Raw genomic sequence first — 24,920 nt, 5'->3', positions numbered from 1 at the left:
AGTGGGATTTTGTTTGGGTTTTCAGATATTGGTTGGTGGGTGGGGTGTAGGTGAGGTCAAGTCCGTAGTTTAGGTTGGACTATGGTAGTTTAATGTTGCTATGGTGGAAGTTTTTAGTGTCATTATGTAGTTGAGTGGGAGGAAGTAGGGACTTTTTTCTTTAAGTATTTTACATTTATACACTTCTATATTTCATAATATTTGAAGATTAATGTTGTTTTTAAGTGTTGCATATTTGGATTGGTGTATTATAATACTTTGTTGTGGAGAAGCATTATTGTTGTTAAGGTGATGGAAAGAGGTCGCATGCATGCATGTTTTGTGTATGTTTTATGAGTGCTATTTATTTGCATTACAATTAGATGAAAGTCAGCTATATGATGTCAGGATTTTGAAATGTCGGTGTTTTAGTCTTGGTCTTATGAAAGTTGGTGATATGGTAATTAAGTCTTCTAAAGTAGACCCATAACTAGCAGGGGGTGTGGGGGGCACAGCCCACCACATGGGAGGTGCAGGGGGATTGCCCCTGCAAAAAACATAGGTGTTTTGTTATTTCATTGTTTTGGATTTTGATCTTCCAGGATCAATCTTCACCAGTTTGAGGTTTATGTACTTCGATGTTTCAAAGTACAACTGGATCAGGCTTATTTTTATCAACCAAAGGAAAAGTTGTAGACAACAATTAATGAAGAGTTGAAGGAATTTATCTGGGAGGGAAAAAAGGCAAGAGAGTTAAGTGTGATAAATTGATCCACCTAACAGAACAAGGTGGTTTAAGATTACCTGATTTGAAGGGATATTTTACAGCTACACAGCTAAGGCTCATAAACATAACACAAACAGATTGTTAGAATCAAAGTAGAAAGTGATGATGATGAAGTGGGGGACAGGGATAAAGAAATAAGGAAAGAGTAAGATTTTGGATGCATATCCTTAAGGAGAATAACAACCACCATACAGAATATTATATTTATGAAGTTGCAGAAAGTATTCTAAGAACTAAGGCAAATTGGGAATTGAGAAAGGAGATTTTGCCAGTATGGACAACTTCAAGTAGCAGTACAGAAAGCAGGGTAGAATGGGATGAAATTTACTGGACAAAACTAGCAAAGCAACCAAGGCATTAGGAGCAAATAACCAGACAGGGAAAGACAACAGAGTGATATAAGGACAAGAAGAAGTTTAGACTGCAGGTTAAAGACTGTCTTCTCTATCAGACAAAGAGAAAGGCATAGGGGAGTCCTAAGTGAAATAACTGCCCTACTAGAGCTTTTAGTCAAATTGAGAACAGAGGCTGCTGTTAAAAATGGGATATTTAGTATGGAATATAAAATACTGCATGATAACTATAAGTTTCAGAGACAGTTACAAAACTTTGAAAAGTGAGACTGGAAAAGTAACTTACAAGGGAACAATGACAGGACATATGCATGGCTCTGAAGTATGCAGCAATTTACAAGGGAACAATGACAGGACATATGCATGGCTCTGAAGTATGCAGCAATTTACAAGGGAACAATGACAGGACATATGTATGGCTCTCAAGTATGCAGCAAATTCCATAAGGTTTAAGATTTCTGTTTGGAAGTGTTTGCATAGGTATTTTTACACCCCAACAAGACATCAAAGAATTTTTTCTCAGGTAGACAACAAATGTTTTTTTTAGGAATGTAATCAGTTTAGTTTAGGGTTAGAAGTAGGGTTTTGGTTAGTGTATGTATGTGGTTTATTTAGTTTGTGTAGGTAGTATGTAGCGGGCGGTGGGGTGGGACAAGTATGACAGCGCGACTTTTTAAATTTCGCGGTTTAGGGTGTTCGGTGTTTATGCAGTTCGATGAGGATGGGTCGATGTTTAGGTATTCGATAAGGTAAGCGTTCGAGTTTATAATATAGACCCGACACAGGATCTGAATGGCATAGACATAGTAAGGCCCAATTAAGTTTAATTATGTTGACTACCAAAAAGCAATTACTAGAAAATGGAAATCACAATCAAAACCAACTGTATTTGAAGTATTAAATATTATAAAAGAAATAAAAGAACTGCAAGCAGGCTTTTTAGAAAAGGAAAGGAGCAAAACTATATATAAATAATTGGAATTTGAGGGAACAATACATGCAGAATAATGTTCAGCAGGAGAAGTGAGGTTTAAGGGAAGACAGGAACTGAGCGATTTATGTAATGTCAGACTGAAAGATAGTTGTTATATAGAAAGAAAACATGTAATGTATAATGTGTATACAATGATGAGAAAACAATACTTCTTACTACCCACTACTGTGTGAGCTCACTCATTTTGAAGAGCATTGTTTAACCATCTTGGTATTTGCTCTCTGGCATCCATATAGTACCAGTTAACATTGTCAAACTTTCATTTTGTCAACAATGTTAATCAGTTCTATTTGCCAATCATGTGCTTTATCAAATGCCTGGCATTCATGTTGCTGAAAAAGGGATGTGTGTGAATTATGGAAGTGTGTGTGAGGCATGGGAGTGTGTGCGTGTGTGTGTGTGTGTGTGTGTGTGTGTGTGTGTGTGTGTGTGTGTGTGCGTGTATGTTAGCTAATCATGGTTAATGCTCAGGTTAGTTCAGGAGATAGTTTTAGTTGATTGGGTCATAAGTGATTACTAGGCTAATGACCCCAAGGGGCATTTTTAAGCCTAGCCAGACTTCCCAAGTGTACTGAACAAGTTTTAATGTCCTATGTTTATCTTATGGGGCATATGTAGGCTTGGGCATGGATGGTCAAGCATTTACACACTGCCTTTGTCTAATAGAGACATGTGCCAGACCATGGGTACATTTCCGATTTTCCATTCACTGGCCCTAGTTATGCTTTTATTGAGTTAGGGAAGAACTCTGCTTCACAAGAATGAAAAGCCTGCACCTGAGAAGGGATAATCTCTGAGACACATACTTGTCACTCCAACATGTCCTTCTTATATTGGCAGATGAGGTTTAGGTCCCTAGATCAGGTAATTTTGATCCTGTTTGTTTTGCAGATGAGCAATAGGTCCAACAGGGTAGGATCAGAGGATAATTTGTAGGCCAGGCATAGATCACCTCTTAACAGTCTGTAGGAGACCTAAGTACAGAGATAGACCTTTGAGGCATGTTTATACCCTGCATTCTTTTTGTGAGAAACTTCAGTGTACTTTCCAGCTGTTGCACATGCTTGGTCAGATACATACCAAAGGGAGAGTTCATCTCATTGACAGATCTGATGAGGATGAGTACTGTGAAACAATGACATCCTTAAACAAAGATGCCATACCCTTACTTATAAGCTGCACAATAAAGAATGATTTCCTTACTACTGTGGACACATGATGGTCAAAAGCCAGGTTACTGTCTACATGCATATCCAAATCCCTGATCACTAGGTCTACTGTTAGGGGTGCTTTATCAATGTGATAGTTTCCAGGGGTAGTTGTCTTCCCAATGGATACTATTATGCATTTCCTGGCACAGAGTTTTAGACTGTGGCTCTGGCAACAGTTATCGGTCTATGTTAGGACTTCTTGGAGGGTGTTTGTGGCTTTGGGAGATTCTATGACTGTGCTAGTTTACAATCATCTCCAAACTTGGTCAGCCAGAGGATCTTAACGTTGGCCTTGACTTCAGAATGGCACCGGCACCAAGCCTTGAGGAACTCCGCTACTTACTGGCCTTTTTATAGATGTAGACTCTTCTGTCTTAACTTCTTGTGTCCTATCTTTGAGTCAGCTACCTATCCAGTGGGTGACATAAGTTTTTATATATAATTTTGTGAGTTTGTCTACAATCCCCTACTGGGGTATTGTGTCAAATGCTTTGGCAGGGTCAAAGTAGGCAGTATGCCCTTGTCCTTTGCTTTGGTGACCTTCTCGAAGAAATCCACTAGGTTGAGTAGGCATGACCTGCCCCTGACAAAATCAAACTGGGTTGGATCCCGTGACTGTAAATGTTCTATATCATTGTTTATCATTTCTACGATAATTCTTTCCATGGCTTTGCATATAAGATTAGTCAAACTTGTATGTCTGTAGTTACTAGAGTCCACGGATGGCCCACTCTTGTGCAGACAGATGACAGCTGCAGTCTTCCCTGCCCCTTCCCTTCCTCTTGGCATGAAGCCTGTATGGAGGCTCTGCTTAAATACCAGTTCTAGTGGTCCTGTTAGGTTGTGTTTCATGCTATTAAGGAGGCATCCAGAGATATACTCAAGGCCAATAGATACAGTCTTGGCCTTGGACAGCGCATTGAAGACCTATTCCCTAGTGATAATTGAGGGGATTATGGTTGAGGGTATTTCCTGAGGGGCATCTGGGGGAGGTAAGGTCAGAACCAAATTTGTCAGACAGTAGATTTGCTGCATCTTCCAGCTCAGTACTGGCAACTCCATTTACAATTAGCTCAGCACACTGTTGTGTATTGTCCTTGAGGTTGCAGACACAGCTAAATATTACCTTGGAGGCTATTTTTATCTCAGATTTGGCTTTGGTAGTCTTGACTAGCCCCCTGATTTGCTTGTTTAGATCTATGAGGGAGTTTTTAGCATGTTGGGCATTGCACTTCCTAATTTTTGCCATAATGTTCTTCCTTTTGTTATACAACCTATTAATGTTGGCCTTGACTTCACAGAAGTAGATGTCAAAAAGGAGTGTCTCCAGCAGTGAGCCTTGAGGAATTCCTCTACTGACTGGACTTTTTATAGATGCAGACTTCCCTGTTCTAACTTCTTAAGTCCTATCTTTCAGTTAGCTGGCTATCCAGCAGATGGTATAGGAGTTTATACCCAATTTTTTTAGCTTGTTTACAAAACCCTACTGCAGTATTGTGCCAAATGCTTTGGCCTCACATGTACAAGGTACAAGGATCGACCATGACCTCTAGACAATGCCTATTTGGAGTTTCCATGCTCTCTTGGTGTCATAGTGGGGTTCCTGACCCCCACTGAAAAACATGCACAGTATTTCCATTGCAAACTCACCCAAGAATGGAGCTGTGAGCAGCAGCAAAGACTGCCCTATAAGTGGAAGATTTGTACAAACCAACATCTTTGGCATCTGCTGTGGTATGCAGTATCCTCAAAATAGTAGAATACGGATCACAGACTGCACTCCAAGGCAAAGCATTCAAAAGTGCAAGAAATATGGCTCTCGGTGATTTGGTTGTGTTGACTACTGTTCTGTCTATTTGTGAATGGAAGTATAATAGACTATTAGTGTTTCTATATGCTGAGTCATTCATTTTTTTTGTACGTCTGATTTTGCAACTCTCACAGCAGATCGACTCTGTATCTGTCTCCAGTACTGACATTTGCTGCTGTTCATGATGCAGGCTGCAGCTTTATCCTAAGCCCTGAGAATTTAGGATTGCAGACAGTGAACAACATTCTGAAAAAGTAAATGCAATTTTTTTCATATAGTTAGTGATAAAGAGATGTCAGTGCTACCACAAGAAGGCAAGCATTTGCAGATCACAGTAGTACCTATATACAGTTATAAGATACTGTTTTCAATTAACCCTTCTTAGAGCTGCTAAGATTGGGTGGTAAAGTGTCCCACACTGCAGAGCAAGGTTTGGGGAAGACCCTTTAGCAGATGAAAGAATAAATAAGGGCCTTCTTAAGGACATGGCTCTGCGTCTGGTATACATAAGAGAGCTGTGATGATTTTAAATCTTAGGCTGATGACTGAAGGTTGACAACAGGAATGCTGTGATCGCTTAAAAACAATGGACAAGAAAAGACAGTTGCCCTTTCAGTTATAAAGAGCCTGTTAGCCTTTTTTTCAGACAGACAATGATGTTCTCAGTCATCTGAGTGTGTAATAAAGGGATGGACCTTACGCAGAATAGTTATGATGTCAAATTTCCTTTACCAGTAACAGACATAAGGGAGTGGAGATGTTCTTTATGTAGGGGTACAGTGCATGGGGGAGGGCTACTTGTGGTAGTACTGGACAGTTTAGTGTTGTCTCTATCTGTAGAAGGAATCTGTACAATCAACCAGGCAAGTGCAACCATATCTTCAGAGGTCCTTTTAGTCATTACGGAAGAAACTACAGATCAATTCAATGCTGATCATTCCAGAATGTGTGAAAGTTTCTTCCATTACAATAGGAAAGAGCACAGTGATGTTTCTAAAATACCATAATCAAGCTTTTTAATACATGTCAGCATCTGACAGATCTGGTTTGTTGTTGATGCTGCCCACAATTATTAATTTGGGCAAATCTGAGTTCTTTTTATTGACTTGTTCACAGCAGTATTGGTTGGGTTCATTAAGTGGCATGAGATTGTCATAAGAAGCAGTGAATGAGTATCAGAGAATAAAAAGAGAAAAGATGGGTGGGAGAAATTAATGTGGCAGCAGGTTTTGGTTCAGTGTTACCTGCCCTTATGACATTTAAATCTATTGTGATTTACAGTATTCAAACTATGCCCTCTTCAATTTGATATAGGTAGGGTGTGCTCCCTTAACTTCAGCCCTGTTAAGCATCATAACAACCACTTTCTGCTTAACATAGCCCTCTATTTTCCTTTCGTTACAATACCTTCCCTAACCTATATCTAACACCTACATGTTATGCCATCACTGTCTATTTTATTTATTTCATTTTATTAGTCTTTGTTGATCATGATAGTCCAACTGGGCACAGCCTATTTTCAGTGGAGGCCCAGGAAGAAAAGCTCCACCACAGTACATTTATATTAACAACTAAATATTAGACAGTTCTCAGGAAAAACAAGTTACATTTCTCAGGAAACAACAACCATAATTACAAGACAGGTATACTGACTAAAGTATTTACATCAACAATTAGAAGTCTATACAGTTGTTTGAGCTGTAAAATCATGCAGAAGTAAATGGACTAATAATGCAGAAGGGAATCATTAATGTAAATAAGTTTAGGGTTATTACAATTCAGTAATGAAAGATTTGCAAGCACTTCAAGATACTTAATGAAGTTATAAAATTATGTAGGAAGAGAGATTTTAGTACTGCATATATCTGTAAAACATTCAAGAGATATAATGAAATAAATTATAAAATTATATAGGAGGAGAGAGGATCTACTAGTAGTGCATACAAGGATAGTGGTAATAACATATGACAGAGAACGGTATAGGATTAGTTCTAGTTAGGCTGCCTGTTCTAAACTGGTGTATCTACGTTTATCCTAGTGTACTTCCCTGACCCTTTGTTTCATCCATTTCTCTTCAGTCTGGAGGTTAACTTCACTAAATCCCTTATATTCTGCTATCCTCATTTTCCTCACGTATCCACTTCCTCTTCTTGGCCTTTCATATCTTTATGCCAACTCACAGGACACATTTTATTTATGCATTTGATAAGTGGGTAAGTGTACTGGTTCAGACATCCTACCCATCATAACCTTGGTCAAAAGTACACATTTTCACATGATATGATGGCAGGCAGCACAGTTCAAAAATATATATAAATGCAATCAACACACAACACCACAGACATAATGAGTACAAGGAAGAACAGATTTAAAGGTACATATTGAGTATTAGGGCTAATCTAAATCAGACCAACACCCCAACTCCACCATTTGCTGCAGTTGGTAGACATTCCATTCAGCTTCCCTGAATATGCAGGACACGAGGACCATTATACACTAATAATGTATGTCTCCTAGTAACTGCAGGCAGTAGCTGATATGAAGTCAGACTGCCTGCAGTACTGAGTTTCGTACATAGGTGGAGCCATAATCCAGACTTTGGGAGTAGGGAAGAACCAAGCCTAGGATCATACACACACACGCACACGCACACACACATATGGTGCAGTACATGGTGAGCCATCCCCCAACCTCCTGTGCGGATGGCAGAATCACAGTATTTGCTTTAAAAAACTGAGTTAATATCTTGTGGGTTAGGGGGCCTTGCAAGTCTGTCCCTTGTCTTGGATAGGCAGAGCTCAGGTATAACAGCCATGCCATCATACCGATGGATCTCATATGCTGGTCAACCTCATGGCTCTGCAGTTTCACCTGTATGCCAGACCTGGCTCTCTGCAAAGAATAGAAAGCCTGATATACACAGGTGGAGCTGTTGCAATTGAGAACATCAGCCAGACTCAGCTGACCTGCCAAGTCCTGAAGTTAAGTTTGGGCTATTCTCAGAATAGATAATGAGATTCATAAACATAAGAGGTAACAGAATCTCAGTACCTGCTCCTGGCATAGTGAGACTCCGTTTATTTCAGTAGCTTGGGGTACTGAATTATGTACTGCTTTCCTCCTCATGACATCTTTATCAAAAAGTGCCTTCAAATAACTCAGAATCAGGAGGCAACTGGACAGCTTCTAACAATATGGCACAATTAAACACAAGCCTTTTAAAACTGCTAAATATAACTTCAACAATGTAACTAAAGTAACACCAAAATGTTTTACATTTTTAGAACTAGAAAACCCAATTTATCTGATAGCAGTATCATTTCTGAAAAAATAAATGTTAGAAAAACTGTTGCACTTGATTTTTAAGTAACTTCTGATTAACCTGTGGTCACCGAGTGCTTGGGTGTGTTAGGAACTGTAGGAAGGAGCTACTAGTAGCTCTGTGCTCTTGTTTATCGAAAGTGTTTGACATAGTTTAGCAAGTGATATCACAGAGGTCTTTTGCTTAGGCTGAAGACTTTTTTGATAATTAGTGAACTACAGCAAGAAGACTTTATAGCTCTTTTCTACAGATTACCAAAGACATTGATATAGCAAAAAGCCATTATGAGGATTTTTTTCCCTTAGTTCTGAGAACCCTTTCTTTTTTGGTACTCAACCTCAAACTGGTTGGAAGGTGCCAAACGGGTGCATTACACCAACCAATCTTGATGCAGATGTTTACAAAATTTGCAGTTTGCATTTTATATGCAAAAAATGCTGCTTTTGAACTTGAGTGGGAAGGTACTGACAATATCCTAGAATTTGAGGAATACTAATGTCAGATTAGGTTTAATATTACAGCATGGCTAGAACTAAACAAGGTAATTTAGTCCAAAACACTTACTTAAATCCAGGTCACTAGAACATTAACAGTTCATGATTTGTGACTGGTCAGATCTTAAACCTTTACCTCACTTAATGTGTGGGTTTAGTCTATGTATCTCAGTCTGATGATGTACCGGGGAATGAAAGCACTTAAAAGCCTGATTTTATAATAAATGCATTTTTTAAGACTGCGCTTTTGTTTTTATGCTTATAGTTAAAGTAGACAAACAAGTCCCATCACTTAGCTTCTCCAGTGTCATAAGACTTTTCTTTAGAATTTAGATTTCAACTCCACACTTACAAAGACTGTTTCAATTCGGTCTTTATCCTTGCTCTGACTGGCAACCAAAAATAAATGTTTCAGTATTTCAGAACATTCCTTCCAGGTCTGTATTTTCACATCATGACAGGTATGTCTTGTTCACATTTTCTTCTTTTATTTCCTTCAACTTCAAAGTTTTGTCTACGGATCCTTGTTGCCAAAAAGCAGGTGTAAGTCAAACACATTAAACAGTTCAAAAAGTTTTAATAAATAATATAAACTCCATAAGAAACAGCAGTAATAGAAAATGTACCATAAATAATCTAAACCTCAATAAGAAACAGCAGTAATAGAAAAGGTAGCATGAACACAGCCTAGAAACATATTCCCATGCACAATACATTTAACAGGAAATGAGAGAACTGGTTCACACTTTTGGAGATAGCTGCTAATTTCATATTTTTTGCAGACTGGCCTTTTAGTCTGTACCAACCAACTGTAATTACTAAAAGCACAAGATGCTATTTTAATTTTCATGTATTTATTTAATTTCTTAACCACATAATTGGAATGGCCCAAAGACCCTTTTCAAAAATAAATAAATAAACATATAAAAAACAATAGGCGCAAGGGAGGCAAAATTAAGTATTACAATTTGGTATAATTGGAGAATATTAACACTGAGAGCCCAATCAAGTGATAAATACATATCTTTCTCCTCTTCTGTTTGTATATTTTTACAGAAGACTCATATTAATATTTGAAATCTGAGTTATACGGCTCTAGTTGTATAAATATTCTGTGTAGATATTGCATATATTTATTTCTGCCATTAAATATACTGTGTGTGTGTGTGTGTGTGTGTGTGTGTGTGTGTGTGTGTGTGTGTGTGTGTGTGTGTGTGTGTGTGTGTGTGTGTGTGTGTGTGTGTGTGTGTGTGTGTGTATGTACATACACACACATTCATATACAGCAAAGGAAACAGTCTGAAAGGACAGACAGTGGTAATCTGTTTGCACTTTAACCTTGCATCAAAGGGGACTGACATTTCTGTTTCTGTCTCCAGTCTTACCTTTTACAAATATCAAAATGGAAAAGCAAAAATAAATTTTTAAAGTGAATCTGTCACTGCAACCATGTTACTCTTTAATACAAACATTACTTTATACTCACAGGTCGAGGCTTAAAGTCATTCTCATCCAGACTCCACTGTTCCCGGTAAAAACGATAATACTGCATGTTCTGTTGCATAATTTCATCCCTGGGATCAAACAGCATGTAACTGGCCACACACTGCACTGCATTTTTAATATCATTCACTAAGGAGAAAAAAGTAGATCTGTGTTAACCACAACACCTACTGTTAGTTACTATACTAATCAGTATGACGTAGGCTTGCTTGTTTAGCACTCATACAGTATCATCTAAAATCGATTTTTTTTTCCAGTGACTAGGATTATCAGGAAAGTACACCTCATGTGTATCACAGACAATATTTAAACTTTTGGTTTTGCAGTAATTTGCCCAAGATCTACAGATTAGTCTCACAGAGGTTGCCCCACCTTTGGAACAAGCTTCCTATTCATGTTAAACAAAAAGTACAGTTGTGTACACTTACCATAAATGTAGATGTTCGAGTGTATTCACTGTTGCAATCATTACATTTGGGTTATCTGCTTTCAGGTAGCCCTCAGTCGGCCTGATTATCAAAGTCTTGGGTCCTGCATCGGTTGCTGTCTCATCTTCCATGACATCACGTAGTCAGGGGTATAAAGCATGCAGCCGACGCCATTACATCAGTTTTTCTTGCCCCAGATGTCAGGTGCCCCCATAATGGGAAGCAATTATATACAAGGTTACACCTCCAACAAAAACAAATACACCAGAAAGCTTTAAGTATAGTAAACAAAAGGAGAGTTATAGACAATAGCAGTCAGGGGGCTGGAGGGAGGGTAACCAGGACTGCAATAGTGAATACACTTGAACATCTACATTTATGGTAAGTGTACACAACTGTACTATGTTCTTCGTGTTTCACTGTTGCAGTCATTATACTTGGGTAGATTCCCAAAGCTAAGGAAGGCAGGAGGCAATTAGACAGCATTAGGACCAGCTATTAGGCCCTGCAGGACTGCAGTGGCAAAACCAGCTCTGGATTTAGAAAAAAATGGCAAGTGGTAATGCTTGGTGAAGGTATGTACCAAACTCCAGGTAGCAGCTTCTAGGATGTCCCTGGTAGGGACACTCTGAGAAAGGTTGTAGAGGTAGAGGCAGCCCTGGTGGAATGTGGTCTTATCCCCTGTGGGGTAGGTTTTCCATGGTGCTTATAGCAGAAATGAATGCAATGGTCTATCCACTTAGAAATGGTTTGCTTTGAAATGGCTTTCCCCTCTGCCATTGCAGCAAATGCAACCAATAGTTATTCAGATTTCCTGAGAGACTTAGTCCTGTCCAAGTAAAATCTAAGTTGCCTGTGCACATCTAAGGAGTGCAGTATTCGTTCCCCTTTGTTCTGTGGATTAGAAAAGAAGGTTGGCAAATTAATGGACTGATTAAGGGCCACACTGGATACCACTTTGGGCATAAAGGAAGGATTGGTCCTGAGGGACACCTTGTCTGCATGAAAGATGATGAAAGGCTCCACTGCCATGAGGACCTGTAATTTAGACACCCTTCTTGCTGAAGTGATGGCTAGAAGGAAGGCTGTTTTCCAAGAAAGGAATTTCAACTCTGCATTTGCAGCTGGCTGAAATGGAGGTAGAGTGAGCTTTTCCAATACAAAGTTAAGGCCCCAGGCTGGAGTAGGGACTCTCCTGGGTGGTCTTAAGTTTTTGGCCCCTCTGAGGAATTGCTTCAGCAGTGGATGAGAGAAGAGGGGTGGCTTTGTATTATAATGAGCTGAAATGGCCAAGGCATGAATTTTAATGGAAGAAAAGGAAAGGCCCTTGTGAGGCATCTCAGTTAAGTACTGAAGAATGTGCTGTAATTGGACACAGTTGTGCCCATCCCCTGTGTTTGGCACCAGGAACAGAATCTTTTCCATTTTTCAGCAAAGGATTTTCTAGTACTAGGCCTCCTTGCCTCCAGAATGACATACATCACTTGCTTACTGAGGGGTGGTAACGGAGAGCTCAGGTAATTAGCCAGGCTGCAAGGTTCAGGGTTTGAAGCTGGGGGTGCAGAATCTGGCCCTCCTGCTGGGACAGCAGAGAAGGGGTCTGAGGCAGGTGCCATGGTTCTAGCAGTCTGGTGCAATGAGTATTGTCCTTGATTTGTCCTGTTTGATCTTTAGTAGAACTTTGGAGAGGAGAGGCAAAGGGGGAAAGGCATAAACTGATAGGTTTTTCCAGGTGAAGGACAGGGCATCCATTTTCCAGCCTTGTCTGTAGGGAGTCCTTGTGCAGAATTTGTCCAGTTGGTAGTTCTGAGGGGAGGTAAAAGTACAGTTTTGTACCTACCATAAATGTAGATGTTCGAGTGCTAATACAGCTGCAGTAATCACAGATGGGTTTTCTGCCGTCAGGCGGTCCCTCGGTCGGCCGAATTCCAAAGTCTTGGTCCGGCGTCGGTTGTTGTCGCTTTCTCTTCTGACGTCAGTGAGGCCAGAGTATATAAGACACAGCCGACGCCATGTTCTTCAGTCTTTCTTGCCCCAGATGTCAGGTGCCCCCAGAAGGAAGGCAATACATAAATAATGCATATATGCATATACAAGCAATGTAAAATAAACCAAAATCAGTGGGTGCAAGCAAATAAAACATAGCAGGATAACCCAGTCAGGTAGTATGAAGAGGTTGTTAGGCCCCATGCCTTTACCAAGTGGGGAAGGAGGGAGGGAAACCTGTACTGCAGCTGTATTAGCACTCGAACATCTACATTTATGGTAGGTACAAAACTGTACTATGTTCATCGTGCATACAGCTGCAGTAATCACAGATGGGTAGAGTCCCAAAGCTATGCACAGGGTGGTAGGTACTAGGAGGAACTGGGTTGAGCCAGAATGCCCTGCAAAACAGCAGTGGCAAAGCCTGCTCTTGTTCTGGAATATAAAGGCAGGTGGTAGTGTTTTGTGAAGGTATGTACAGAACTCCAAGTGGCTGCCTCCAAAATATCTTTGGTAGGAACTCTTCTGAGGAAGGCTGTAGAGGTAGCTGTGGCCCTGGTGGAGTGTGATCTGATACCTGTAGGAACAGATTTCCCATGATAGGAATAAGAAAACCGTATGCAGTGGCCTATCCACTTTGAAATAGTCTGTTTTGTAACTGGCTTCCCTTGAGCCCCTACAGCATAGGACACAAAGAGTTGTTCTGATTTCCTGAAGGACTTTGTTCTGTCCAGATAATAACGTAGCTGCCTATGGATGTCTAAAGAGTGTAGCAGCCTTTCCCCTTTGTTTTGAGGATTGGGATAAAAGGTAGGTAGGTGTATGGCTTGATTTAAAGCTACCCTGGATACCACTTTAGGCAAAAATGATGGGTTGGTACGAAGGGAAACCCTGTCCTGATGGAAAATGAGAAAGGGCTGCACCGCCATGAGGGCCTGTAGTTCAGAAACCCTACGAGCTGAAGTGATAGCCAGAAGGAATGCTGTTTTCCAGGACAAATATTGCAAATCTGTTGAGGCAGCTGGTTCAAAAGGAGGCAATGTTAATTTTTCTAGAATGTAATTAAGATCCCAGGCTGGTATTGGTTGCTTCCTTGGTGGTCTTATATTCTTAGCCCCTCTGAGGAACTGTCGTAAGAGTGGGTGAGAAAATAAAGGAGGATCCGTGTTGAATTCTGCATGAATGGCTGAGGCATGGATTTTTATGGAAGAAAATGAAAGTCCACTGTTCAGCAGCTCAGCTAGATACTGTAGTACCTGAGGCAAGTTCAGTTTTCTAGGGTCCTGACCTCTTTTCTCATTCCAAGAGCAAAACCGCTTCCATTTTGCGGAGTAAGCTTTTCTAGTAGATGGCCTTCTGGCCTCCAAAATGACATCCTGCACCTCCTTGGAGAGTAGGGTCTGTTGTGGTGTTAAGGAATTTTCCATGCAGCGAGATTGAGTGTTTTCAGCTGACTGTGAAGAGTTTTGTAGCTGTGCTGAGTCAGCAGAAGAGGCATTAGAGGCAGGGACCAGGGAGGAGTATGTGTTAGGCTCCTCAGGAGTGGGTACCAGTGTTGCCTTGGCCAATCTGGAGCAATCAGTATCATCTTCAGTTTGTCTGTTCTTGCTTTCAAAAGCACCTTGGGCAGAAGAGGCAGAGGTGGGAATGCGTAAACTGTCCATGCTGTCCAACTGAATGAAAGGCGTCCACTCTCCAGGCCTTTGGATGAAAGGTCCTCGAGCAAAACTTTTCCAATTGATGATTCCTGTGGGAGGCAAAAAGATCTATGTCTGGCCTCCCCACGCTTGGATTATTTCTGTAAACACCTGAGGATGTAACTTCCATTCGTGTGGATCTGTCATATTTCTGCTTAGATTGTCTGCCAGTGTGTTTTCCAATCCTGGCAAGTACTGTGCTTGAAGTTCGATTTGCCTTTCCAGAGCCAAGTTCCAAAGAGTCATGGCTAGTCTGCACAAGGGGTATGAATGTGTTCCTCCTTGTTTGTTTATGTACCACATTACTGTGGTGTTGTCTGTTCTTATCAGTAATTGTCCTGGATGCAGGAAGTCCTTGAAAGCTGTAATTGCATTTATTACTGCTAGCATTTCTTTTTGATGTGAAGGTGCTTTTCCTTTTGGGACCATTTGCCCTGAATGCACCTGTCCGTCATGTGCCCCAGGCGTAATCTGAGGCGTCTGTGGTGATGACTTGCTTTGCTTGAGGCTTGCAGAATGGGAGGCCTGTGTTTGCTTGACATGCTTGGGCCCACCATAGAAATTCCTTTTGCAAACATGGAATTATTGGTAATATTGTTTCCAAACTGTGACTGTGTTGAGACCATAGGTTTTTTAGGTACCATTGAAGTTTCCTCATATGCAGCTTTGCACATGGGATTAAAAGAATGCAAGATGCCATGAATCCCAGAGCCTGCAGGATTTTCCTTGCAGTAAGCCTGGTACTTTTTGCTAGTATTTTGAAGTACTGAGATAGTTGCCCCTGTTTTTCTGGCGTAAGGTAGGCCATCTGGGTGTTTGTGTCCAAGTTGGCACCCAGGAAAGTTATTTTCTGAGATGGTGTTAGCCTTGATTTCTCTTTGTTGATTGTATATCCCAGAGAAAGCAGTAATCGTGTCACATATGCCAGATGTTCCAGAAGTATGTGCTTGCTGTCCACTTGGATCAGGCAGTCGTCCAGATAAAGGTAAATTTGTACCCCTTGAAGTCTGCAGTAGGCAATCACTGATGCCAGGCACTTTGTGAATACTCTGGGCGCAGTAGATAAGCCAAAGGGCAATGCAGAGAATTGAAAGTGGATTGAACCTGCAAGAAATCTGAGGTATCTTCTGCAGCTTTGTCTGATTGGGACATGCAGGTATGCCTCCTTGAGGTCCAATGTTACCAGCCAAAACTCCTTGCCCAGCATGGGAAGAAGCTGCTGTAATGTGAGCATCTTGAATTTTGGTATGAGTAGAAATGTGTTTAGGATGAACAAGTCCAAAATGGGTCTCCAGTCGGTTCCTTTCCTTGGTACCAGGAAAAATCTTGAATAAAAACCTTGACCTTGTTGTTGAGTAGGTACCTCTTGAATAGCTCTCATGCTTATGAGCTTTGAAATTTGCAGTTGTGCCTCTGCCCTTTGATTTTGTGGCAGGTTTGGCATGCCTCTCATTTTTGGAAGAGTGTGAAATTGAAATTTGTAGCCTCTGTTTATAATGTCCAGGATCCATTTGTCTGTTGTGACAATATGCCAATTGCTTGCAAATAATGCTAGTTTCCCTCCCAAAGGTGCTGCCAGCTGAGACATGCTTGGCATGGAAATGAGGGAGTCATTGGGTTTGCTTCCTGTATTGTTGAGCACTGTCTTCGCCACCTCTTGGTGCTAGAGTTTGCCATTGTCGGCCTCTATATGATCCTTGTGATTGCCCTCTGCCCCTTGTGCGTCTGTATCTACCTCTTTGGGGCTTGTCAGTGGCTGGAAAGGACCAGTTTTTTGAGGGCCAATTTCTGCTAAAACGTGGTGGTTGGACCTGTAAGAAAGCTTTGACAGTTTGCATAGATTTGGCTTTTTCTTCCATTTTCCGTAGTATCTCCTCAGCATTAGTACCAAACAGCACATCCTTTTGTAAAGGAGCATCTAGAAGTTTAGCTTTCACATGATCAGGCAAATTTTGTTCCCTAAGCCAGGCATGTCTGCGAATGACTGATCCTGTAGCAACCGCTCTACTTGAGGCCTCTAGGGCATCATAACCACATTGTAAGGTGTGTTTACCCACTTGCTCTGCACTATGCATCATATCCTGTAACTCCTTTAAATCTGGTTGTTCAGGTTGAGACATTTTGTTCCTTAATTGAGATAACAGGAACTGTTGATATTTAAGCATATGAAACTGACAATTTAAGGCCCTCATGGCTAGGGTGGCCGAGGTATATACCTTTTTACCCCACCTTTCTAAAGATCTTGATTCCCTTTCTGCAGGAAGTGGATTCTTGGCAGTGGAGGCCTTCAATCCCTTGGGGCCTTGTGAAATGGTTTCAGGGTCAGCATTATGGCTTTTGAAGAGAAATTGGTGAGAGCTGGGTACTCTGTAATACCTATCAGGTTTGACTGGTGCAGGAGGCAGAGAATCTGGGTTAAGACAAGCCTCCGAATAGACATCATCCAGTATGTCCAAAACAGGGGGTATAGCCAGAGGTCTCTGTTGAGGTAACAAAAGAAATTCCCTAAGTCTTTTCTTGGAATCTGAAAAGTCTTGGCCTTCCCAATGGAAGTGTTCCCTCAAGGTGTGCAAGGTTTCCCCAAAGGAAAAATCCTCAAGAGGGGATACAGAAGGAATGGACTGTTCTGCATCCGAATCCTCAAAAGGAGAGTAAGAGTGTTCCTCTGCATCAGAATGTTCTGATAAAATGGATCCCTGATCCGAAAAGAGAGAATCTTCCTCCACTCTGGGTCTCTTGTCTGGAGGGGGTTGAGAACCTCTGATAAGAGTAATTAAATCCTCAGCCATTTTAAGCATCTGTTTTTTAGGCATGGGACCAGGAGATGGGCCCTGTGCAACAGGCCTCGTGGGATGCCTGGCTGCTTTGGATTTAGTATAGGCCTTAATTGAAAAAGAAGATGAGGGCCTAAATACACCATGGGTGGAGGTGGACCTGTCCACATTAGTAGGCTCAACATTAGCAAAGGCTTCGGTTGTAGTCTGGGAAAGGGCCGAGGTCCCAGCGGTCTCGGGTACAGAGGACACCACCAAAGGAGTGTCGTCGGTAGTCAGGGACTGCAAAGGCGTCTCGCTGAGAACCGGACCACGTGTAGCCTGTTTTGGCGTGGTGTCGGCGGGGACCGCGGGCCTCGTGTGTCGGTCCTTTTCCTTGCGTTTTTTGGACAAAACGGTAGTCGGAGTGTCCGACGACATTTTATAATCAAAAGCTTTACCAAAGTAGTGCTGGGCGAACTCCACCCGATGCTTAATAGTGCGTTTATTGAAGGTAGCACAAAAGCGACAGCCCGAGACGTCGTGGTCTGGGCCCAAACAAGGTATGCAGGGGGAATGGAAATCCTTATGCGGTATTTGCTTCCCACAAGAAATACAATTATTAACTTTTTCTGACATCGGTCTGAGGCAAGAAAAGTTTCCCCAATGGGGTACTTAGCTTTAATGAAGACTTCGGTTCCAAAATTTTCGTAATTCAGGAGCTGGCCGACTGGCACTTGCGAACTGCTTCTGCTTCAGGCACCGCGCGGCAAAAAAGACTAAAGAACATGGCGTCGGCTGTGTCTTATATACTCTGGCCTCACTGACGTCAGAAGAGAAAGCAACAACAACCGACGCCGGACCAAGACTTTGGAATTCAGCCGACCGAGGGACAGCCTGACGGCAGAAAACCCATCTGTGATTACTGCAGCTGTATGCACGATGAACATCAGGTCTATCTCTGGGTTCCCCCATTTGTTTCTCAAAATGTTGAATATATTTGGCTCCAGTTTCCACTCATGTGGGTCCATGAGATTTCTGCTTAGGTCAACTGCCAGTGTATTTAGCTTGCCTGGCAGGAATTGAGCTTGTAGATGCACTTGGTAGCTCAAGGCTGTGTTCCACAGAGCCATGGCTAGTCTGCAGAGAGCGTATGAGTGGGTTCCCCCCTGCTTGTTTATGTACCACATAAAGTACAGTTCTGTACACTTACCATAAATGTAGATGTCTGAGTGTATTCACTGTTGCAGTCATCACATTAGGGTTATCTGCTTGCAGTAGCCCTCAGTCGGCCTGATTATCAAAGTCTTGGGTCCTGCGTCAGTTGCTGTCTCATCTTCCATGACGTCAGGCAGTCAGGGGTATAAAGCATGCAGCCAACACCATTACATCAGTTTTTCTTGCCCCAGATGTCAGGTTCCCCCCCTAATGGGAAGCAATTAAATACATATAAACAAGGGTATACCTCCAACAAAAAAGCAAATACACCAAAAAGCTTTTAAGCATAGTAAAAAGGAAAAGAGGTATAGTCAAAAGAAGTCAGGGGGCTGGAGGGAGGGTAACTAGGACTGCAACAGTGAATACACTCGAATATCTACACATTTATGGTAAGTGTACACAACTGTACTATGCTCTTCATGTTTCACTGTTGCAGTCATCACATTTGGGTAGATTCCCAAAGCTAAGGATGGGAGGAGGAATTCAGATAGCATTAGGACCAGCTATAACGCCCTGCAAGACTGCAGTGGCAAAAGCAGCTCTGGATTTAGAGAAAATTGGCAAATGGTAATACTTGGTGAAAGTATGTACAGAAGTCCAGGTAGCAGCTTCTAGGATGTCCCTGGTAGGGACACCTTTCAGAAAGGCTGTAGAGATAGATGCAGCCTTGGTTGAATGTGGTCTTATCCCCTGTGGGATAGGTTTTCCATTGTGCTTATAGCAGAAATGAATGCAATGGCCTATCCATTTAGAAATGGCTTGCTTTGAAATGGCCTTCCCCTCTGCCCCTGCAGCAAATGCCACCAGCAGCTGTTCAGATTTCCTGAGTGGTTTGGTCCTGCCCAAGTAAAATCTAAGTTGTATGTGCACATCTAAGAAGTGCAGTATCCATTCCCCTTTGTTCTGTGGATTAGAAAAGAAGGTTGTCAAATGAATGGACTGATTAAGAGCCACACTGGAAACTACCTTGGGCATGAAGGAGGGATTGGTCCTGAGGGACACCTTGTCTGCATGAAAGATGATGAAAAGCTCCACTGCCATAAGGGCCTGTAATTCAGACACCCTTCTTGCTGAAGTGATGGCTAAAAGGAAGGCTGTTTTCCAAGAAAGGAATTTCAGCTCTGCATTTGCAGCTGGCTCAAAAGGAGGTAGAGTAAGTTTTTCCAATACAAAGTTAAGGTCCAAGGCTGAAGTAGGGGTTCTCCTGGGTTTTGTTAAGTTTTTGGCCCCTATGAGGAACTGCTTGAGCAGTGGATGAGAGATGAGGGGTGGTTCTGTACTGTAATGAGCTGAAATGGCTGTGGCATGAATTTTGATGGAGGAAAAGGAAAGGCCCTTGTGAAGCATCTCAGTTAAGTATTGAAGAATCTGATGTAAATTGGGTGCTGCTGTGCTCATCCTCTGAGTTTGGTTCCAGGAACAGAATATTTTCCATTTTGCAGCATAAAATTTTCTAGTACTAGGCCTCCTTGCCTCCAGAATGACATCCAACACTTGTTTACTGAGGGATGGTAACAGAGATATACATAATAAGCCAGACTGCCAGGTTCAGGGTTTGAAGCTGAGGGTACAGAATCTGGCCTTCCTGCTGAGACAGCAGAGCAGGGGTCTGAGGCAGGTGTCATGATGCCAGCAGTGACACACTGCGTAAGAGGGGGTACCAGTGTTGGTGTGGCCAGTCTGGTGCAATCAGTATTGTCCCTGGTTTGGTCTGTTTGATCTTTAGTAGTACCTTGGAGAGGAGAGGCAGAGGAGGAAAGGCACAGACTGATACATTTTTCCAGGTGAAGGACAGGGCATCTACTTTCCAAGCTTGTTTGTGGGGAGTCCTTGTGCAGAATTTGTCCAATTGGTAGTTCTGAGGGGAGGCAAACAGGTCTATCTCTGGGCTCCCCCATTTCTTTATCAACATGTTGAATGTCTTTGGTTCCAGTTTCCATTCGTGTGGGTCCATGAGATTTCTGTTTAGATCGTCTGCCAGTGTATTTAGCTTTCCTGGCAGGAACTGAGCCTGCAGGTGCACTTGGCAGCTCAAAGCTGTGTTCCACAGAGCCATGGCTAGTCTGCAGAGAGAGTATGAGTGGGTTCCCCACTGCTTGTTTATGTAACACATAACAGTGGTGTTGTTTGTCTTTACCATTAATTGTCCTGGAAGAATGTGGTCCTTAAAGGCTGTCAGAGGATTCTGTACAGCAAACATTTCTTTTTGATTGATATGCAGGTGCATTTGACTTGGGTTCCATTTGCCCTGAATGCACTTCCCTGCCAAGTGAGCCCCCCATGCATAGTCTGATGGATCTGTTGTTAGGGTCTGGGCGGCAGGGGGTAGAGTGAAAGGCAGTCCCTTGTTGTAGTGGCAGGCCTCTGCCCACCAAAGGAACTCTAACTGTAGGCAAGGTATGATAGGAATCATTGCTTCTAGATCCTGAGAATGCTGACACCATATAGGCTTTTTAGATACCATTGTAGTTTCCTCATATGCAGTCTTGTATATGGAATTAGGAGAATGCAGGAGGCCATGAACCCCAAGACTTGCAGTATTTGTCTTGCAGATAGCAGGGTCTTTGTGGCCATTAATTTGAAGTAAGCTGTCAAATTAACTTGTTTCTCTGGCGTGAGGAAAGCCATCTGGGAAGTTGTGTTCAAGCTTGCTCCCAGGAATACAATCTGTTGGCAGGGTACCAGATGTGATTTCTTTTTGTTTATGGTGTACCCCAGAGAAGTTAGCACTTTTTGTACAAACGCCAGATGATTCAATAGTATGTCCTGGCTTTCTGCCTGAATTAGACAATCATCCAGGTATGGGTATATTTGAATATTTCTTTGCCTGCAAAATGCAATGACTGGAGCTAGGTAGTTTGTGAACATTCTGGGCGCAGTAGATAAGCCAAAGGGCAGTGCAGAGAACTGATAGTGCATGAAGCCTGCTTTGAAGCGTATGTATCTTCTGCAAGATTCCCTGATTGGGATGTGCAGGTAGGCTTCCTTTAAATCCAGTGTTGTCAACCAGGCATCCTTGCCTAGCACAGGAAGCAACTGGTGAAGAGTTAGCATCTTGAATCTTGGGATCACCAAAAAAGTGTTTAGGATAGACAGATCCATGATAGGACGCCAGGAGTTGTCTTTCTGGGCACCAGGAAAAGTCTTGGGTAGAAACCTTGTCCCCTTTCCTCTTCTGGAACAGTCTGAATAGCCCTTATACTTAAGAAAGAGAGAACTTGCTTTTCAGCCTCTGCCCACTGATATCTGGCCAACCGTTTGGGGTTGGTAAAGTATGGAAGTGGAATCTGTATCCTTGGGAAACTATATTTAAAATCCATTTGTCCTGAGTAATGAGTTCCCAGTTTTTTGCATGAAGAGCAATCTTTCCCCCTAAAGGAGCAGTCAGTTGAGAAGGGCTTGGAAGTTTCAAAGTTAAGTCATTGAGACAGTTTACCATAGGGGGGAGTCTTACTACTCCCTGCTTTGGAAGTGGGAGCCCCCCACTGCTTAGTCCTGTGCATACCTTTTGAGTGAAGTCTGTGTGTTTTGCTGGTTCTGGGTTAGGACTGAGAATGCCTGGAAGAGGCAGGACAGGACCAATTCTTAGAGGGCCAATGCCTACTAAACCTTGGAGGCTGTACTTGCAGGAAATCTTTAACAGTTTGCATAGATTTAGCTTTTTCCTCCATCTTTTTAAGTACTTCTGCTTTGTTGCCAAACAGGCGGTCCTGGTTTAAGGGAGCATCCAGCAATTTAGCTTTAACATGATCTGGTAAAGATTGCTCCTTAAGCCAAGCATACCTTTTAAGTACAGACCCGGTGACAGCAGCCCTGCAAGATGTCTCTAGTGAATCTAAACCACACTGCAAAGTATGTTTTCCAACTTGTATAGCAGAATGCATTAAATCCTGTAAATCCTTATTTTCAGCACAGTCAGGAATCGACATAATTTTCTGTTTAAGCAATCCAGTAATATGCTGCTGATACTTTAACATATGGAACTGGCAGTTTAAGGCCCAAATGGCCAAGGTTGCAGAAGTGTATACCTTCTTACCCCATCTATCCATCGCCCTGGAATCTCTAAAAGAGGGGGGTAAGATTTTTTGCAGTAGTAGCCTTAATGCCCTTGGGTCCCTGTGAAATGGTCTCAGGATCCGGAGTAGGATTTTTAAAAGGAACTTGTGAGAGTCAGGAACCCTGTAATATCTATCTGGTTTTCTGGGAGCAGGAGGTAAGGAGTCAGGGGCCAAGCTAGACTACGAAAAGGCATCATCAACAATGTCCAGTACAAGGGGGATAGCTAAAGGCCTGTGTTGGGGCAGGAGTAAGAAATCCCTAAGCCTCTTTTTAGAATCAGCGTAATCCTGGCTTACCCAGTGAAAATGCTCCCTAAGAGTATGCAAGGTTTCACCAAAAGAGAAATCCTCTGGAGGGGAAGCAAAGGGAATAGAGTCCTCTGCATCAGAATCCTCATAGGTAGATAAGGGTAAATCCTGGTTGTCAGAGGAAGCAGAAATGTCAGAATCCTGATCAGAAGAATCATAAGCAAATTCAGTCCTAAGTCTCTTAGAGGGGGAAGGTTGGCTTCCCCTGATTAAAGTAATAAGGTCTTCAGCCATTCTTATCATTTGTTTTTTAGGAATAGAGGCCTGACTATGCAGTCTGGCATTGGTTTTCTAGGCATGGATCGAGTTTTAGGCCTTGAAGAAGAAGATGGCGTTGGTTTAATATGCAAGTCAGTAGGCCTGAATACACCCTCAGAAGCCAGTGCTTGCACAGCAGCTCTGGACCCATCCAAGGTAGAGACATCTGCAGGTTCCACAGTGGAAGCATCTTGCGGCATACCGGACTCCGAATGGGTCTCAGTAGAGGCCTGCAAATCTGAAGTAGTGGGTATCAGGGGCTGCGAAAGCACCTTACTGAGTACCGGCAAACAGGCGACTAGCTTAGGAGAAGCGTTGTTGGCAGCTTTGGACCTAGGCGGCCTGTCTCTGTCTTTATCTTGCATTTTTTCGGAATGTCATTAGTCGGGTGGCTTACTGAAGCCATATCTGGATAACTGAACTGAGTACCAAAATATTTAGAAGCATAAATAAACTGATGATGGATAGTTCATTGTTTAAATAAGGCACAAATCCGACAGCGAAGTACGTCGTGGTCAGGGCTTAGGCAAGGAATACAGTACGAATGAAAATCTTTATGAGGTATTTGCTTTCCACAAGAAATACAATTATTGACTTTTACTGACATCGGTTTAGAGCAAGAAAAAGTTTTCCCAGTGGGGTACTTAGCTTTAGTTGAAGACTTCAGTTCTGAAACTCGAAAACAAAAATTTCAGGAGTCGGCTGACTGGCACTTGTGAACTGCTTCTGCTTCGGGCACCGCATGACAAGAAAGAATGATGTAATGGCGTCGGCTGCATGCATTATACCTCTGACTACCTGACGTCATGGAAGATGAGACAGCAACCGATGCAGGACCCAAGACTTTGATAATCAGACCGACTGAGGGCTACTGCAAGCAGATAACCCTAATGTGATGACTGCAACAATGAAACACGAAGAACATCAATGGTGTTGTCCGTCTTTACCAATAATTGTCCTGGAAGAATGTGGTCCTTGAAGGCTGTCACAGCATTCTGTACAGCTAATATTTCTTTTTGATTGATATGCAGGTGCATTTGACTCGGGTTCCATTTGCCCTGAATGCACTGCCCTGCAAAGTGAGTCCCCCATGCATAGCCTGATACATCTGTTGTTAGGGTTTGGGCGGCAGGGGGTAGAGTGAATGGCAGTCCCTTGTTGTGGTAGCAGGCCTCTGCCCACCAAAGGAACTCTGTCTTTAGACAAGGGATGATAGGAATCATTGATTCTAGATCCTGAGAATGTTGACACCATAGGCTTTTTAGATACCATTGTAGTTTCCTCATATGCAGTCTTGCATATGGAATTACTAGAATGCAAGAGGCCATGAACCCCAGGGCTTGTAGTATTTTCCTTGCAGATAGCTGGGTCTTTGTGGCCAGTAGTTTGAAGTAGGCTGTCAAATAAACTTGTTTCTCTGGCGTGAGGTAGGCCATCTGGGAAGTTGTATTCAAGCTTGCTCCCAGGAATATAATTTGTTGGTAGGGTCCTAGTTGTGATTTCTTTTCGTTTATGGTGTACCCCAGAGAAGTTAGTAATTTCTTTATAAATGCCAGATGATTTAATAGTATGTCCTGGCTTTCTGTCTAAATTAGACAGTTGTCCAGGTATGGATATATTTGAATATTTCTTTGCCTGCAGAATGCAATGACTGGAGCTAGGCACTTTGTGAATACCCTGGGCGCAGTAGATAAGCCAAAGGGCAGTGCAGAGAACTGATAGTGCATGTAGCCTACTCTGAAGCGTACGTATTTTCTGCA

General features: G+C 42.3%; 1 protein-coding gene across 1 annotated transcript in view; it reads right to left on the bottom strand.

Moving 5' to 3' along the window:
* The window catches only part of P3H4 (prolyl 3-hydroxylase family member 4 (inactive)), a 187,450-nt gene that overhangs the window by 69,601 nt on the left and 92,929 nt on the right, over positions 1-24,920 (bottom strand). The window contains exon 5 of the mRNA XM_044054798.1: positions 10,437-10,582. Within this exon, the coding sequence (XP_043910733.1) occupies positions 10,437-10,582 (146 nt within the window). The remainder of the gene's footprint in view (positions 1-10,436; positions 10,583-24,920) is intronic.

Source organism: Protopterus annectens, chromosome 13.part0, assembly GCF_019279795.1.
Source record: "Protopterus annectens isolate FY-2018-M chromosome 13.part0, PAN1.0, whole genome shotgun sequence".
In the NCBI taxonomy this organism is placed as follows: Eukaryota; Metazoa; Chordata; order Ceratodontiformes; family Protopteridae; genus Protopterus; species Protopterus annectens.
Note: the sequence above shows the minus strand (reverse complement) of the source record. Positions and strands in the feature narration are given on the sequence as shown.